This window comes from Ananas comosus, linkage group 2 (assembly GCF_001540865.1).
Source record: "Ananas comosus cultivar F153 linkage group 2, ASM154086v1, whole genome shotgun sequence".
Taxonomy (NCBI): domain Eukaryota; kingdom Viridiplantae; phylum Streptophyta; class Magnoliopsida; order Poales; family Bromeliaceae; genus Ananas; species Ananas comosus.
The window spans coordinates 14,222,631-14,240,306 of record NC_033622.1 but is presented as its reverse complement, the minus strand read 5'-3'; the positions used below and the strand labels follow the sequence as shown (position 1 = coordinate 14,240,306).

At 36.0% G+C, this 17,676-nt stretch overlaps 4 protein-coding genes across 4 annotated transcripts; 1 reads left to right on the top strand and 3 right to left on the bottom strand.

The window, feature by feature from the left end:
- Window positions 2,641–4,351, bottom strand: LOC109724123 (extracellular ribonuclease LE-like). Its single transcript, XM_020252819.1, has 4 exons — window positions 4,187–4,351; window positions 3,936–4,091; window positions 3,406–3,604; window positions 2,641–2,989 (listed from the first exon to the last, which is right to left on the bottom strand). The coding sequence occupies exons 1-4, from the start codon at window positions 4,280–4,282 to the stop codon at window positions 2,766–2,768; spliced, it is 675 nt and encodes a 224-aa protein (XP_020108408.1). The 5' UTR covers window positions 4,283–4,351; the 3' UTR covers window positions 2,641–2,765.
- Window positions 7,233–9,957, bottom strand: LOC109724482 (pentatricopeptide repeat-containing protein At3g47530). The gene has a single exon (XM_020253328.1). It carries the CDS (start codon window positions 9,908–9,910, stop codon window positions 8,093–8,095), a length of 1,818 nt encoding a protein of 605 aa, XP_020108917.1. The 5' UTR covers window positions 9,911–9,957; the 3' UTR covers window positions 7,233–8,092.
- LOC109725348 (pentatricopeptide repeat-containing protein At2g36730) lies at window positions 10,722–12,319 on the top strand. The gene has a single exon (XM_020254508.1). The coding sequence runs from the start codon at window positions 10,759–10,761 to the stop codon at window positions 12,313–12,315; it is 1,557 nt and encodes a 518-aa protein (XP_020110097.1). The 5' UTR covers window positions 10,722–10,758; the 3' UTR covers window positions 12,316–12,319.
- Window positions 12,332–14,566, bottom strand: LOC109725359 (amino acid transporter ANTL1-like). Its single transcript, XM_020254520.1, has 2 exons — window positions 13,959–14,566; window positions 12,332–12,963 (listed from the first exon to the last, which is right to left on the bottom strand). The coding sequence occupies exons 1-2, from the start codon at window positions 14,487–14,489 to the stop codon at window positions 12,451–12,453; spliced, it is 1,044 nt and encodes a 347-aa protein (XP_020110109.1). The 5' UTR covers window positions 14,490–14,566; the 3' UTR covers window positions 12,332–12,450.

Genomic DNA, 17,676 nt, shown 5'->3' with positions numbered 1-17,676 from the left:
TCCGAGTCATGTTGCTTATAAAAGTAATTTGGAATATTTTGGGATTCAAATCACATACTTTGGGATGTCAACGAGGCGGCCTAATATAACTAATAAAACCAATTACGAAACCCTCTCTAGATCCGACCCATTTGTGTGTGTGTGTTACGCGCTTACGCTTCTATGTTGAATCTATGATCCACGCAAAAATGGGCCAATTCCGTGGTAACTAAATCAGGCCAAGATTGGGTTGGGTCCGACGAACTTTCACTTACCACTACTCACTCATCAAAAAAAAGAAAAAGAAAAAAAGACATAGTTAGTTTGGTTCTAATGAAAGACATACTAATAAACTATTTTGTAAAGTTTCCTCCTAACTACATAAGAACATATATTAACAAAAATCGGGTATATCCCGGTCCATGTAGATACGTGCGCGTACATTTGTATCTTTATTTGTTTAATTTTTTTAGTTCAATCATGACATATTTATAGTAGACGTCTACTTGTACAGAAAGCGAAAGAAAATAAAGATATAAATGGAAATGGGTTCCCAAGGAACATTCTAGGGGGACAAATTAATATTTGTGGTTGGGGATGAACATAAATACATACCTATATTATGTTTTGGATGAGGAAAATAAATAAAAAGGGTTGGTGATTGAAAGTGTAACATCCTAGAGTTAGCAGGTGATTGCCCATATTTCGTGCACTCTTGGGATGAGACATTTGGGTTGGTTAACAAACTCTTTCTTGGCATATGAAGTGACACCTATCGATCAAACTCTTATTGCTGATTAGATCTGGAAAAGCTGGAACAAGAGTTTGTATTTGATAGAAGTTCTCAAACGCTAGAGTACAGATTTTTTTTATAAATGTCACTGAAAATATAAATTAATTAAGTTGTCACTTGTACTAGAAATGATTTGTAATTTTCTAATATTATAGTGCCTAAAACTTTAAGAAGAGACAAAAGATATGAAGCGCAGCAAATAAATTATCTCTCTCGCAAACCAAATGGTAGATTCACTTAACTATCGAATCTTTTTCAATAATAATCTAGCTAAACACCGACCGTCCCTAGAGCAAGTGGCAAAAGGCTTGATAGTTGGTACCCGAGACATAAGTTCGAATCCTAGTTGATTCACATTTCTAGCTAAGTTTATTTTTAAATAAAATAAACGAAGCGGGTAGCGTGCTACCTATCTCTCAAAAAAATCATAGCTCTTATTTTATGTTTATGATAAACAATCATAATTCTTATTACCGATTGTCCCTAAAGCAAGTGGCAAAGGACTTAGTGGTTGGTATCCGAAACTCAAGTTCGAATTTTAGTTGATTTACATTTCCAGCTAAGTTTATTTCTAAATGAAATAAACGAAGCGGGTAGCGTGCTAACTATCTCTCTCAAAAAAAAAAAAAAAAAAAAGAAGATAATAATTCTCCTATTATTATGTTTGCGAAACGCACCTTGCCTTCTTTTTTTTTTGGACACTCCGGTTTCTTCTACGCTATGTGTTGCTTTTTTTCGGATTAATGCCCTTTTCGCGACCAAATCGTACGTAATTTGATCCAATGTGAGGGCCATATTTCGTCAATAAGAGGTCTCTTTTTCTTGGGATATAAAATGTCTTTGGCTCGTTGAAAAAAGATGTAAAAAATGATAAAAATAAGGCACTGTTTTTTCAAGACCGTTGGACCACCAAGATAAATGTTTTCGAAAAAGAAAAACGCGCTATATCTTTTGATCATTACATGTACGTAAATTAATTTTCTTTTTATTAGGTAAAAAATGATCTGGATCCCATATTATTCATTTGTATCTATTTGAATCTCCCTATAATCTTTTAAATTTTACGGATGCTACAATTTTATGTGTATACAACAGTGTTGCCAATTAAAATTTTATACTTGATGAAATCAGTAATATATTATAACATAGACCCATTTTAACATCTTATGACAACTCAAAACAACACAGTAAAAAAAAAAAGAAAAAAAAGAGAGAGAGAGAGAAAAAATGATCCTCCCACGTGGTCTATGATACATTGATAGGAATATCTTGTACATTATTATACATTATAAAACAAAAGCGTGAAGCAATTAATTTCTCTATGAATAGAAGAGATAAGGAAATAAAAGAAAAGGAAAAATAAACTAATTTTCTCTTCTACTACTTCAAGTAAGTGGGGAAAAAAAGAAAGAGAGTAATTCTTTCTCCTTTTTATCTTCACTGTTGGAGAGAGAAAAACCATTACAAAAGGCCATTTTTTCTCTATCTCTCTGTCTCTCTCTTTTTTCTTTTTTTTTCTTCTCTCTCCTGCAGTTTCGATCCAAACAGCAAAAAATTATTTTCTCTTATAACTTTCCTTTCCTTTTTCTTCTTTTCTTTCAGTCCATATTATAGAGTGTAAAACTCTTATGCTGTAATTAAAAACAATAATAATTTAATATTTACATTTCACTTTTTTTTTTTTTTTTCAAGCCTAACAATAGAAGCAAGAAAATTAGAGAAGATCATTAAAATCTGGGTGTAATTCTGAACTGAGAATCCTCTAATCTGAAACCGTATATACGAAAAAAGTATCTACTGGCGAAAGTAATTAACCATACAGGAAATAAACCATATGAAAACAATGTTTTTTTTTTTAAAAAAAAAAATTGAGGGAATATGAAAGTGATGCCATATATGTCTCTTTCATTACAGGAATAAATGCTCCAATTATCTTATTATGAAATACAAGCAACTGATTAATTAAAACTACAACCCAACACACCCTTATCTACTAAAAAGCAGGGAACTCAATCCTTGAATCGCATCTTCCTCTGGGAAATACTGGGCACTCAATGAGCTGGGAACCTGAAGTGTCCACACAGAAGTAAACCTGATACAATTGGCTGTTCCGCGACTCGTCGACATTGCATTCGATGAATGGGGTGTAACCAGTTCCTTCTTTTATAGCCTCTTTGATGCTGCTCAAACTGTAGTATCCACCGTCCGGCTCGATCCCTGCGTTGTACGTTGTTTCCCATAAAAATATAGTTAATATTCATTCGTACGTGGTAAAATTTTTTCTTAATTTTTTGACTTTGTTGTTTGTACGATTCAAGATAGAGATTAGCGGGTCAGATCATTATAATGGAATATGGTCATTTTTTAATGAGGAAATGCAATCGGATGGAAACTGTTTTATGGAAGCATTACTCCAAATTCTTAACTTAGTTTTAGTTTGGTCTTAGTAGGCCTTCAATTATAACAACAGGTGTTCAAGATTCAAACACTTTGAGTACATCTATCATCATCATAAGAAAAGTACGAAAATTCGATGAATTTGAAGAGAAACTACTGAGATTTTCAATGATAAGACATAGCGTTGAGTCGGTTGGAGACTACGTATATACAAACCGATGTGAAACTAATTTTACCTGCATTTTGTAAAGTTTGGAGAAGGTTCAACTGGTTCTTGAGGTTAAGAGCAGTTTGGAAGTAGCTGTGCTCGTCGAGGATGGACTCGGCGCAGGTGCCGTGCTTCTCCCACTCATGCCCCCAAAACTTCACGCCATCGTTGCTCGGGCATGCGAGGGTCGGCCAATTCGTTCGCATTCGCCCTATCAGGTCGCTTATCTACAAATAATTTATTAAAAAGAATATGTTTTAGGCGCCGATGTAGTTTCGGATTACTCTCAAGAATTATCCTAACAATGTTTCGCATCGAAACTATCTAAATTGTTTGGCCTATGCCTAAAATTTTAGGTGATGTGAGCTAATAATTTACTGATCCTTCTTTTTCAAAAACAACACTGATATTTTAGGCGGTTCTTCTATTTTAAGCTTCTTTCCTTATTACTATCTTTTTCAGAAGAAGAGCGACATTACAACACACCGGCAACTTTTCAAAATCATATATATATATCAAATTAAGAAAAAAAACCAAATCCAAAACAATAATAATAACCTTCGATTCATCGAAGGGGCTATCGGGGTCGCAGTTGGACGGGTACGATCCATCGTTGTAGTTTGGCCAAAGCCCGTGGATGCCGAAGTCCGCGGGCGGCTTGCCGGAGGTCGGATAACAACAACTCTGCCTAGTATCGCAGTAAGACCCCGGCCACTACAACACAACAACAACACAACCATTATTAGTGCACGTTCAAATCTTGTGCATATATCTAAAACAACAATAAGAGTAATTAACTATATATGTACCTGTAGAACGAAGTAGAAGAAGTCGAAATCTTGTGCATTACACACAACTGCTGCGAGAAGCAGTAGGGCCAAAGAGAGAAGGGATGGGCTCCTCATAGTTGTTTAGTGCTTTTTCGAAACGCAGAAGCTCTTTTTTCTTAACCTCTTTGAATTGGACTTATCGAGTCGTGACGCTTACTATATATATATAACAATAATTGGAGAAGGGAAGGTGGGGGGTCGTTTTATTTATTTATGGTCGACGTTACATGATTGAGATGGGAATATGATTTGGCATATTCCACGTGTGAAATCAATTTAAGTGGATGAGGAGAAAAAGGAAAAAACAAGGAGGGGGAATGGGAATGTGCCATGTGTCGAACATAGAGAGAATCACAGGTGCCGTGTACGTGATTTGTTGCCGCGTGATGAGAGGTGTGCGTTCACGTTGTATGCAAAAAATACGAAAATCGTGTGTAAGAGGATCAGTAACAAATCCATAATGCATCGATCACCGGCCATTAGGAAGCGTGGTTGGAGAGATGATGACGTTATATCAGGAAAATTAGGCAAGGTGATATGGCAATAAATAGTAGGAAAATGTAGGTAATGGTCACTAATTACGGTGCATGAATATAATTGCCCTTTATTTTTTAATTCTATATATGTGCAATTTTCGAATGCATATTAAACTGGTAGTAAATGTTACATGTTTGCTCATTGATTGGTGTATATATTTGTGTTTATTATTTATTTGTGGGTGTTTATATATCCAACCAATGGTTGTTGTCTTGACTTTTGCGATTCTTACGAGCATACGGCACCGAAGAAGTATTCGGTCGTTGGGAATGTGTTTTTAAACACGATAACTTGATTTAATATTTTAGATTTTAAAAAATTGTATATAATAATAATAATAATAATAATAATAATAATAATAATAATAATAATAGTGGAGCTTTTTGTTTGAATGTAGAGAAAATAAGACAAAAAAAATGTGAGGAGAGAAGGAAAAAAAAAAAACATATATTAGAGAGAAGAGTAATGCTTCTGTACTTTTTTTTTTTTTTGGTTACCGTTCATTCACACGTATTCAACGATTCAGATTTAGTTTTTTTAAAATTATAACCTGCAATAGCAGATCACTTTGGGAGAGATACCGGTTACCAGATACCTCAAAAAGGGATATTTTTGTCTACATAGATAATTTAGTCACTTTACATCTACTATATTTTCAAAATTTTTATTTTTTCTTTGTTTTCTTTTTCTCTCTCTATCTTTTCTTTCATAATTTGGCATTTCATATAAGAAAAATTTCAAATGATTTGATAATATGATCATTGAATTTAAACTTTAAATAGTAATATGAAATTTCTCAAATTTAAATTTCACTTTTAAATTTAAAATTTAATATTATATTCAAATTTATATTTTAAAAATTTAAGTTTCATATAAATACTTTGAAATATGGTAAACAGAAATAATTGTTTGAATTCTAGTCTTTTGATTTAGGTATGGTTTTGGATTTCGAAAAATTGGTAAGTTTTGAATTTGGATATGGATTTTTGAAATCCTTCGAGTTCGGAAATAAGTTTTGTGATTGTTAGTTAAATTTGAATTCAAATTCCTAACTATTTTTTTTCTCACCAATAATTCTAATCTTTTAAATTTATATGTTTAAAATTATATTTAAAATATTTATTAGCTCTAATAGTTAAATTATCATTTTGTTTAAAATATTTATTATTTTTACCGGTTCCAAATTGTTCTTAATGTTATTCGGTTCAATAGGTTAAAATCAGATTCTTGATAGAATAGGTCAAAGTCTGATCAGTCAAATCAATCGGTTCAATATAGTTTTTAAATCATTGAATTTAAAATTTAAATAGTAATATGAAATTCCTCTAGAGAAATTTAGTTGTAGAAATCTTACTTTCTAAGTTTTTAATGCATTACGTTTTAAACTTGTGCGAATAAATTGTATTTTAAATCTTTGTAGAAATTTAGTTTTTAAATAATAATATGAAATTCCTCTAATTTAAATTTTATTTTTAAATTTTAAGTATTTAATTTTTAAAATTTAAATTCATCGTATTTAGAAATAAAACTATTTCTAAAATTTCTATAATTTAAATTAATGCATAATTTGAGAAACACTAAAACATTTAAAGTAAATTCCTAATTTAATACCTAATAATTGCATAAATTTGATTAATCAATTAACTTTATAAGTTAGTGCTAATTAATGCATAAATTTAGGACCTCAATTAAAAATTTCTTTAAATATTATATTATTTAATTACCAAACTAATCTTGAATAAAATAATCCTTTTACCTGCTAAGTATTAAAGTTACATTTTTACCTTCTATTAATCAACGGTTAAGATATTTTTTATTTTTTTTTAAAAAAAGTACCGAATCATTTCTCTCTAAGAAAAAATAATTTATTTTTATCGAGAGAAAATTATTTTATATAGTCTTGTACCAGCTCTTCCACGCTGTCTTGCATCCGGAAAGATATCATCAGTGAAGTTTTTTATTTTTTTTCACTCCAATAACTTAGAAGAAAGTTGAATTCGAGGATGAGGTTAGGCAATGCCATTTATTAATATTATCATATCAAGTTATTCAATGTGTATTTATGAAGTTAAAAAATAGACAATTTCCATGTGGGTTCTGGCATGTTCATTAATCCATGAGCCCATAAGAGCTTACCAAATGACTTATGATTTTTTTTTTTTTTTTTTTGAGAGATAGATAGTATACTATCCACTTCATTTATTTTATTTACAAATAAACTTAACTAGAAATATGAATCAACTATAATTCGAACTTACATCTCAGATACCAATTATCAAATCCTTTGCCATTTGCGCTAGAGACGGTTGATTCATTAGAAAAATATTTACCATCTGTAATCTTTTGACTAACTAAAAAACTTGAAATTATTATAGTAAATCCTAATTATCCAATGAGTTGCAATCTTATTAAAAGTTAAAAAATATATATATTTAATATGACGTGGCTCCCCATAGCTGACGTGGTGAACCAGATTCATCCAATGGTGTTTTTTCAAGGTGCAAGACCAGACCACTCCAAACATTTGCCAGCTAGTATAACCCTGAAAAATCAGAACTTTTTAAACTTCAAAAAAAAAAAGGGAAAAAAAAGCAACTCTGCATCTCCTATTAATTGTTTATGGTTTACTCTGCAATATCGCAGATGTGATAACGCGAATTTGCAGCAGCAGCTCCAGGGTGGATTCAGAGCAACCAAGTTTGTTGATTTTCAACCTGCATACAATTAAATGTCACATGATTTGTCAGAGAGATCTAAGAAACATAAACCAAAGCAATGAAGGAACAATTTATAGTAGAACAAATTTTAATCAGAAAGCAAAAAATTATTCTGTGTGATCAACTAGATGGCGTAATAATGCTGTTTTCATGTAGAGAAATATTGAGAAGAGAGTGCCACTTCCGAATGACTGATAGTCCCTGAGAAAGGCATTTAGCAACAAATATGTTTGTTATGAATGTTGCCTCTAACAGGTACCAGCAATGAGCACAAAACATAAGATGTTCCAAAATCCCCTCAACAAATGATTTCTTGCAGATTGAACGTGCCCGAAACAGTCCGATTTCTGCTTTCCTTTGAATATCATCTTCCATTTCCTTATCAGCCCTTCAAAAGGATCACAAAATTAATCGAAATCCATAAACACAGTCCGTTTTCTACATAACTTCCATTTGAATAACATCTTTAACAATATACTCGCAATCTTAGAGCATTATTATGCTATGAATCCTCACAAAGCTGCCTAGAACTTATCAATCTTTCCATCTTTGCCCCAGTAAGTCCTTAAAGCTATTCATGAGATAGGATGCGCCGTTAGCAGAGGCTTAGACAAGCCACGCTGGGAATAGCCTACCAATAGTCGTTACAAGAACAATGACCCTCTTTGAAATGATGGAACCGGCTCCTATCCCTAACAATCACCGGCCGATTATAAACGCCAGAAAACACCTTCATGAAATTGTGGCAGTCAGCACAAATACGAAGGTTCTTCGCGATTCTCAATGTTCTGCCCGGTGGGGTCACGAGAACACCAAAAGCAATGGCCAACTTCTCACTATGATAAGACAAAGCACTCTCCTTCCCCTCCATATCCAAATCGTGCAACTCGGAAGCCACATCTGCTACGTATCCCGCAATCTTTAGCTGCTTACATATCTCCTCAAGCTTCTCGTAAATCTCGGCTTTTCGCGGGTGCAAATCATCGTCCGCAACAAATTCATGGACCTCACCGCTCACTTCTATCGAGCTACAGCCAGGAGTAGTTTGAATTCCTTTGTCCTTCATTAACCTCCGAACTTCTGCAACCTTCTCCCATTTTCCTGCGGATGCATAGATATTCAATAACAGAACGTAATCCCCAGCTTGTTGTGCCTTTAATTCAATTAGGTGAGAGATTACACGCTCTCCAAGGTCGACATGACCATGAATCCTACAAGCTCCAAGCAGAGTTCTCCAAATTGTGGCATCTGGCGTGACACCCATCTCTCTTACTATAAGACCATAAGCACGATCGAGCAACCCAGCTCGGCCCATTAGATCGACGATGCACCCGTAGTGACATACATTCGGGACCAGACCATACTCAAATTTCATCATGTCAAAGAATCTCAGTCCTTCTTCGACCAGCCCACTATGACTGCAAGCCGAGAGGACCCCTGTAAACGTCTGCTCATCAGGAGCGACGCCCACATTTAGCATCTCTCGAAATGCTTCGATGGCGTCTCTTCCGAACCCATTCACTGCCAAACCAGAAATCATCGCACTCCAGCTAACAACGTTCTTTTGAGGCATGTCACAGAACACTCGGTACGCCTTATTGGCACACCCGCATTTTGAGTACATGGCGATAAGCGAATTCCTCACATTCAATGCATCGATATAACCATGTTCCTCGGCAAACTCACGTATCCGCTCGCCGAAATCAAGCGCTCCCAAGTTCGCGCATGCTTGAAGCAGGAGCAGGCAGGTGACATCATCCGGTTCGGCCCCATATTTCGGGTCCCGCATTTCGTCAAACAGATGCAAAGCATCTTTAGTTCGTCGGTTTCGCGCGTAGCAAGAGATCAAAACGTTCCACGCGACGGTGTCCTTCTCGGCCATTTCGTCGAACACCTTGCGCGCGTCGCTTGCGCTCCCGCACGAGTCGTAAATACCTATTAGATTGGTAAGGAGGAGGGAATCGGAGTGGTGCCCACGTCGCAAAATCCTACCGTGGACCTGTTTCCCAAGAGAGAACGAAGAGGTTCTCACGCAAGCCTTGAGAACGAAGGAGGAGGAGAAGGGGTTACCGCGGACGCCGAGGTCCTGCATGCGCTTGAAGAAGACGAGGGTTTGCTCCGGGGAGGCGCTCTCGGAGAGGGCTCGTAACATGGCGTTGCAGTGGAAAATGGTGGGGCGAGGGATTTGGTCGAAGAGGCGGAGGGAGTAGGAGGCGGAGTGCGCGGCGGCGCGGGATAAGAAGGCGGAGGAGATGGAAATGTCGTGGAAGAGGAGGGAGGTGCGGAGGAGGTGGGCGTGGATTTGGAGGAGGTGGGTCTTGGAGGAGGAAGAGGAGGAGGATATGAGAGGAATGATGGAGGAGTGTAGGAGGAGGCGAGGATGGGGGGGTTGGTAATGGCGGAGAGTGGAGAGGGAGGGATTTGGGCGAAGAAGACGAGGTAGTGCCATGGCGTGGCGAGGGGCCACGGATGCTAAATTTACGTGGCGCGAACGAATACGGAATTTATACGTTTGTAATTAATTATTTTGCTAATTACCTTTTTTAATCTGGCTTCAATGAAAAAATTTAGGTGAAATTGTGTTGAAATGGTAGATACATAACTCAAATTATATTTGAATAATATTGATTTTCCCTATTTTCTAATATTTATGATTAATTTGCATAAAAATTTATAGATATTTTATGGAATAACTTCAAAAACCCCCATGTGGTTTTCAACTTTCTCACTTTAGTACCATATGGTTTAAAGTGTATCAATCTGTGGTTTCATTTTTCTCTTTTTTTTTTATCAATTTTATTATTTTTTTTTTCTCAAATCAGTAACAAAATTAAAATTAAAGGGTCCTAAAATAAATATTCGATAAATCTAGATGGATATCTGATGTTTTTTTGCATATAATTTAACGAAATATTAAGAAAAAAACTATAGAAAAAATAAAAACAAAACTACAGGGGGGTAAATTGATACACTTTAAACCACATGGTACTAAAGTGAGAAAGTTGGAAACCACAGGGTGGGTTTTTTGAAGTTATCCCATATTTTATCCATCTAAAACTCTTTAATCTAATTATCTGGTCTCTAAAAAATAAATACTAGTATTGAATTATGAGATTGAAAATTGAAAATAAATAAATGTTCGGTACATGATATCTCTGTACGGAATAAAAAAAATAACTTAGATGGTATACTTCAAGAAGGAGACTTTTATTTTATAAAAATTATTTTTCAAATATTAAAAATTAATTCTAAATTTTAGAATGAATAGGTGTAAATTTACTTTCTTTGTTGATTTACATGGCTCGGCCCATGAGCGCGAGTGCAACCCACGGCACTCACCACTGCTACCATTCCCTCCTCTCTTCTTGCAGCTCCCACTCCCACCTCCTCCAACTCCACGCCCACCTCCTCACCTCCGGCGTCCTCCGCCGCCGCACCTTCCTCGCCGCCGAGCTCCTCCGCGTCCTCGCGCTCTCCCACGCCCACGCCCACGCCCACGCCCACGCCCAAACCCTCCTCCTCCACTCCCCCCTCCTCCTCCCCTCGCGCTCCGCTTGGAACCTCCTCATCCGCGCCCGCGCCCAAGCGGACTCACCCTCCCGCGCGCTCGGCCTCTTCCTCCTCATGCGCCGCCGCGGCCTCCGCCCCAACGAGCTCAACCTCCCCTTCGTCCTCAAATCCTGCGCCCAACTCCGCGACCTCCGATCCGGCGCCCAGGCCCACGCCGACGCCGTGAAGAACGGGGTCGATTTCGTCGTCTACGTGCAGAACACCCTCATGCTGCTCTACGGGTCGTGTGCCCGTTTGGGTGACGCTCGTAAGGTGTTCGACGATATGCCCCTCAGAACCGTGGTCTCGTGGAACACCATGTTATCCGCCTGCGTCGATAATTCGACGCCCGAGGAGTGCATCAGATTGTTTTTCCGGATGGTGGACTCCGGGTTCGAGCTGGATCAGCCCACGTTCCTCGTCCTGCTCTCGGCCTGCGCCGAGCTCGGGTGCTTGACTTTCGGAAAGTGGATTCACGGCCAGATATTACAAATTGAGAGAGAGTTCACTCTTCAGTTAGGCACCGCCCTTGTCAACATGTACGCCAAATGCGGGGCGATAACATACGCCCGCCGCTTATTCGAGAAGATGTCAGTGAGGAACGTGTGGACGTGGAGCGCCATGATTCTCGGGTTCGCTCAGCACGGCGCCCCGGAAGAAGCTCTTACGCTTTTCTCGCAGATGAAGAACACTTCCGTCGAACCCAATTACGTGACCTTCCTGGGCGTTATTTGTGCTTGCTCGCATGCGGGCTTGGCGGATGAGGCGTATCGACTCTTCCATGAAATGGAGCATGTATACGGTATCAAGCCGATGATGACACACTACAGCGCCATGGTCGATGTACTAGGTCGCAACGGTCGCCTTCTTGAAGCTTACAACTTTACTAAAAGCATGCCCGTTGAGCCTGACGCGGTTGTATGGAGAACTCTGCTAAGCGCTTGCCAGTTACATAGTTCCAAAGATAGTCACGGAATCGGGGAAGAGGTGCAAAGAAAGCTGCTAGCATTGGAGCCCAGACGGAGCGGGAACTACGTGATGGTCGCAAATATGTATTCAGAGGTCGGCTCATGGGAGGAGGCTGCGAAGATGAGGCGAGTGATGAGAATGGAGGGGTTGAAGAAGGTAGCGGGGGAGAGTTGCGTCGAAGTGGGAGGGAGGATTTATCGGTTTATTTCCGGGGATGATGATTCTTGTATTGGTTTTGACAGTATCGCGGAGGCACTGAATGGATTGAACTTGAACATGAAAAGAACGGACACTGTTGATATAATTTTTCCAATCGAAACGAACGTACGATTTTGATTCCTGCAATCTGCTCGATGTAATTTGTTTCGATTGATTTTCTCATTTATTAAAAAGCAAAAAATACATAATACAGCTTTGACAGAGGACATGAGAAATACAATTCGAAGCCTCGACAATTTCCTGCAGAAATATTCAGAGTTGAAGAATAATCTCCTTCAGCGAAGCGTAAGTACCGGTTATAGCAACCAAAGTACCCGTCAACAAAATCCCCGAGATGAGTACTAGCTCGACCTTCCGAACTTGTGACGCGCCAAATATCTTGATGTAGCATATACAGGGCAGCATCATAGACACTATGATGCTTAGTAATGAGCCAATGAGCGCCATAAGCGAGCCGAAGAACGGGATGGTTAAGGCTATAACCACGGTGCTAAGAACCACGAGGCTTCGAATCAACAGCGTAGGAGATCTCTTGTTGACCGTGATCAATCTTTCTTCGATTGCAGTTGCGACCGGGGCAATCATCAAGGCATACTTGGAGAACGGATTGATTAGTGTGGTGTATATTGCTACCTTCGAGCTAAGCTTTCCTGTAGGGAGATTCAAAGTCACTTGAGAGTTTACACTGTCGCCGTACATGAGGTAGCCCAAAATTGCCATCGATCCGTAGTTAAGAGTGCATGTAATAAAGCATAGCAGTAACACCTACAATGAGAAAAAGGAGAATCAACTAAGCAAGACTAATGACACAAAATTCAAACAAGAATCAATTCAATGGGCATGGAGACATATAACAAACAGAGCATTTAACTTCTGAAATCATCTTTCTCTGGTCATGAGATGACCAAAAAGTTCAATAATTGGTTACAAAATTCGCCACTAGGTTAAGTAATACCATATCATCTTCTTTTTCTTTTTTTTTCTTGTTGAGAAGTTTCAGTGGTAATTTAAGGGTTCTGTTCTGAACTGCTGTGAGATCACCTACTGTACCCTTGCTACTTAAAATTGTATAGCACTTAGGGCGCGTTTGGTTCGCACTATAAAAGATTACTAGAAATAAAAAAAATATTCGAGAATTTTATTCATATTCATCTTATTACTAAGAATGTGGCATTCCTGTGTTTGGTTCGCACAGTCATATTATTTAGTCATATTATTTAAGATTACAAAAAATATACAATTAATTTATTTTTTTAAATTAATTTTAGATAATACTACCACAAATTTCAACATCTTTTTAGAAAAAAAGTAAGAGATAACATAGATTAGAGAGAGAAGTTAGAGGGAGTGGGAGAGTTGAGAATTTAGAAAAGAGGGGGAAAGAGAAATTAGTTTAGAGAGAGAAAAAGAGTTGAAGTTTAGAGAGAAAAAGATAAGTTTAGAGGGAAATATGAGATTAGAGTGTAAAGAAAAATAATACCAACTAGCCGACAGGTAGGGAGAAAGAAAGATATTAGATATATTATGATTATCCCAATCCATTAATATGAGGATATTTATCCTCCCTCAAGAAAATGAGATTAGTATTTTAGGATAAATCTCATTCCCAAGTAAATCTAATATTACCAATTAGATTATTTAGTACGTTTAATCAAACACCGTCATATTTTTTTATTTTTATTGAATTACTAGAAATTTTTAAAAAAAAAACGTGGACCAAACGCACCCTGAATGGAATGCTAGCTCCTTGTGCTACTCACCTTTGAGAACTTACTCTTATCCTTCATCGAAGTGCATAGCGTCGGAAACACGGCATGGCCGCCGTAACAGAATGTGTAAAGCCCTAGAGCGGTCGGCAGACTGCTCAAGTTCAAGAACCTCCCTCTTTCACCGAATCCAACCCCATCAACCGTCGCAGCCCACAGCACGGAGAACACAACAATAACTGAGGCAAGAACCCCTCCGGCCGAGACATAAGCAAGCACGCTGAGACTCCGCAGCCAAGTAGTCGGCAAGATTATAAGCGCAACTAGCATGACAAACAACTGCTTACTCGCGATGCTGACAGTTCCGACGATAAGCTTAGTGTCGGGGAACAACTTATCCAAGTTGTCACCCTCTAGTATCAAGAACCCGATCGCGACGAGGTACAGCTCCAAGTACATGAAGACCGACACGAATATCCTTCCCAAGTAGCCAAATGCGAACTCGCCGATGTCCGGATAGGTTCGGATTCTCGGGTCGGCTTTCATGCACCGTTGAAGGAGCAGGCCGGTGTAGCAACAGATCATGGCTACAATGAAGAGTAGCAGCAGGCTTAACCAACCTCCTTGTGAAAGTGCATAGGGGATTGACAGTAGTCCAACTCCTATATTATATAAAACAAAAGCGCCAAAAAAAAAAAAAAAAAAAAAAAAAGGANTGCATAGGGGATTGACAGTAGTCCAACTCCTATATTATATAAAACAAAAGCGCCAAAAAAAAAAAAAAAAAAACATTAAGGACTATCTTGTAATTCTATCTTGGAGAGTATGGAATGTGGTTAATATCACAAATATCTCTTTACATAGAATCGTACTCATTATTTAAGTACTCAACACATTATATATGCGGTTAAATTCATACAGCTTCTTGTAAATATAGTAAATTACAAGTATATTACTATAAAGTTCAATTTTCATATATTGTCTTTATAAAAGTTTTAATATTTTTAAATATGTTTCTGTCGTTAGAATACGTTAGAAAAATTTAGCTAATCATATATTAAATACTTAATCCTGGTTAGTTTATAAGATAACTTGATATTTTTGTCCCTCTTCTATTATACTGTTGTGGCTTTTGAATGGGCACATTTGTGATGGTAAAATTGAAAACATAAATAGTTCTCGAAGTGTTCTCTAACGGTAACAAACTAGAGATACATATTTGAAAATATTAGAACTTTTGTAGAAACAATATATGAAAGTTGAATTTTGTAGGAATATATTTGCAATTCATTATATTTGCAGAGACCTATTATGGCATTTAACTATACATATATATATATATATATATATATAATACATATATATATATATATATATATATACATATATATATATATATACATATATATACATATATATATATATATATATATATACATATATATATATATTATATATACATATATATATATGGTCTGGCTACTATACTATTATGAGTACGATCGCCTCGTACTCATAAGTTGTTTTCAATGATAGAGCTTCCGAATCGACGATCCACACTGTTAAACGTTATTTACAGCATTTAAAACTTCTAGAAATTAAATTTTATAAATTTTCGACATCATTTACCTTACGATAAAGATGTCACAAATTTGACAATTTTTAACGGCCGGTATGGGATACTTGCTAGTTTAACAGTGTAAAAGAATCGAAATTTGTTGAATTTTTGATAGAAAATTCTATTCACTACATAAATAAAGATCAATAACTCCGATCTTGAATTGAAGGATCCGATCATCCTTTTTTAGGACGTCGTTCGATTTTAACCGTTCATTTTATGCCCACTTGATGGACTTTATTATGATTTTGAAAATTTACAAAATTTATTTTCTAGAAGTTTCAAATACTCTAGATCATATTTAACGAAATGGATCGTCGATTCGGAAACTCTATCATTAAAAATAACTTATGAGTACGAGGGCTCCAATACTCATAATAGAATAGTAGCCATGGCCCATATATATATATAAAGAACCTATTGTGCTTATGTAGTGATTTTTTGGAGAAAATATAATGAAATGATAGAGTTTAAATAATGCAATAAAAAAAAAGAAAAACTGGAATACGAGGAAATAAAACAGTAGAAGTAAAGGAAAAAAAGAAGAAGAAGAATGTAATAACACCGGTTGATGAACAATGAATGTAACAACATCGATTGGCTATTATTATTATTTTTTTTGTTTTTCCTTAGCTAAATAAATAAAAAAGACATTGAAATCCAGTTCATAACTTTTTCTTCTTTAAAAACCCATTTTACTCGAGAAAAGGAAAAGCTAAGGGCACTTTGATTTGACGTAATTATATATATGGTGCAGTTAGAGATACGTCCAGTTAAGAAAATTCATATATAATTTTTTACATTTTATTTAGTTGGATAGAGTAGAAAGTATGCTGTAACAATTGGAACTGCAGCACCAGTTTAAGCGTAGTTTAAACTACTACAGTTAAGACTTCTCGTATAATACCAACTGTAACAGTTAAATTCAAACATATCAAACACCAAATTTTAATCTGCATATAATTACAACAATAATATAATTTGTAATTTTGCATGCAATCAAACTGTTTCTAAAAAAGAAAACCTTGGAGAGGCATACATATCTATGCATGATCCCGGTCAAACTTAAAATAAGAATAATAATTATGTTTAAAAAAAGACAACAATACCTTGAGATGAAAAAGACCTGATGTTAATTACATTAAGATCCTCGAACAAGATTATACTTCTTCTTAAAAATCTGCACTAATAAATGGCAACAAAAAACAAGTTTAAAAAAAAAGAAGAAAAAGATTGAGATTGCACCAGATAAAGCATTAAGCCCATTAAAACAAGTCCTAACGAAAGTGGCGTCATCTTGTTGATGGGCCTCCACCAATTTCTTTGAAGTGTTCAACTCCAGCAAAGGGAGGAGGGGCTCCTCAGTAGCGCTTCTCGCCATCTTATTAAGCGCTTCTCGCCTATCACCAACTTACATATAATCTTATAATCATAATATTCTCATGGTGCATGTATCTTCATTAGCTATATAGTACCAGGGACAGAGCCATATATAGATCCAAAGGGGCTACGGCCCTCCTTAACTTTTCAATATTAACTTTTCAATATTAACTTTATAGTTCTTTGGCAGTTCATAAATTTTTAGTTAATTTTTAAAATATACGAGCCTATTTTATAAAAAAATTTTAGCGCCAGTATACAGCTCTCTCTACTTAATTATATGTTTTATAAGTGAAAATATACTAAGAACCTCTTAATTATAGTGTATTTTAAAATACGTCCTTTCAACTTTAAATATTTTATTTATACATTCTTAACTTTCTAATTATTTTTGATGAGCTAATTTATACAACTAAATAAAATTATATGCTAAATTTAGGAGCTCTGTTGAATATTAGTCATTGGTTGTCATTATTTTATTAAAAAAATTTAAAAATTAAATGATAACTAAATTATGATTAGATTTAGTAAAATTCTTAAGTTATTTGAATAAAATAATGCAAATAAAATAATTGAAAGTTAAGCAAGTGTAAATTAAAAAAATAAATTTAATATTTTTAACATTAATTATCTAATCACTACATTTTTTTATTAAAAATTTGAGTAGTTAAAATTTTATTTATTTGCTAAAATTTTATTTGTATATATTTTGCCCTCCTCGTGATTGAATCCTGGCTTTGTCTCTGCATAGTACATATTGCACCACTATAACAG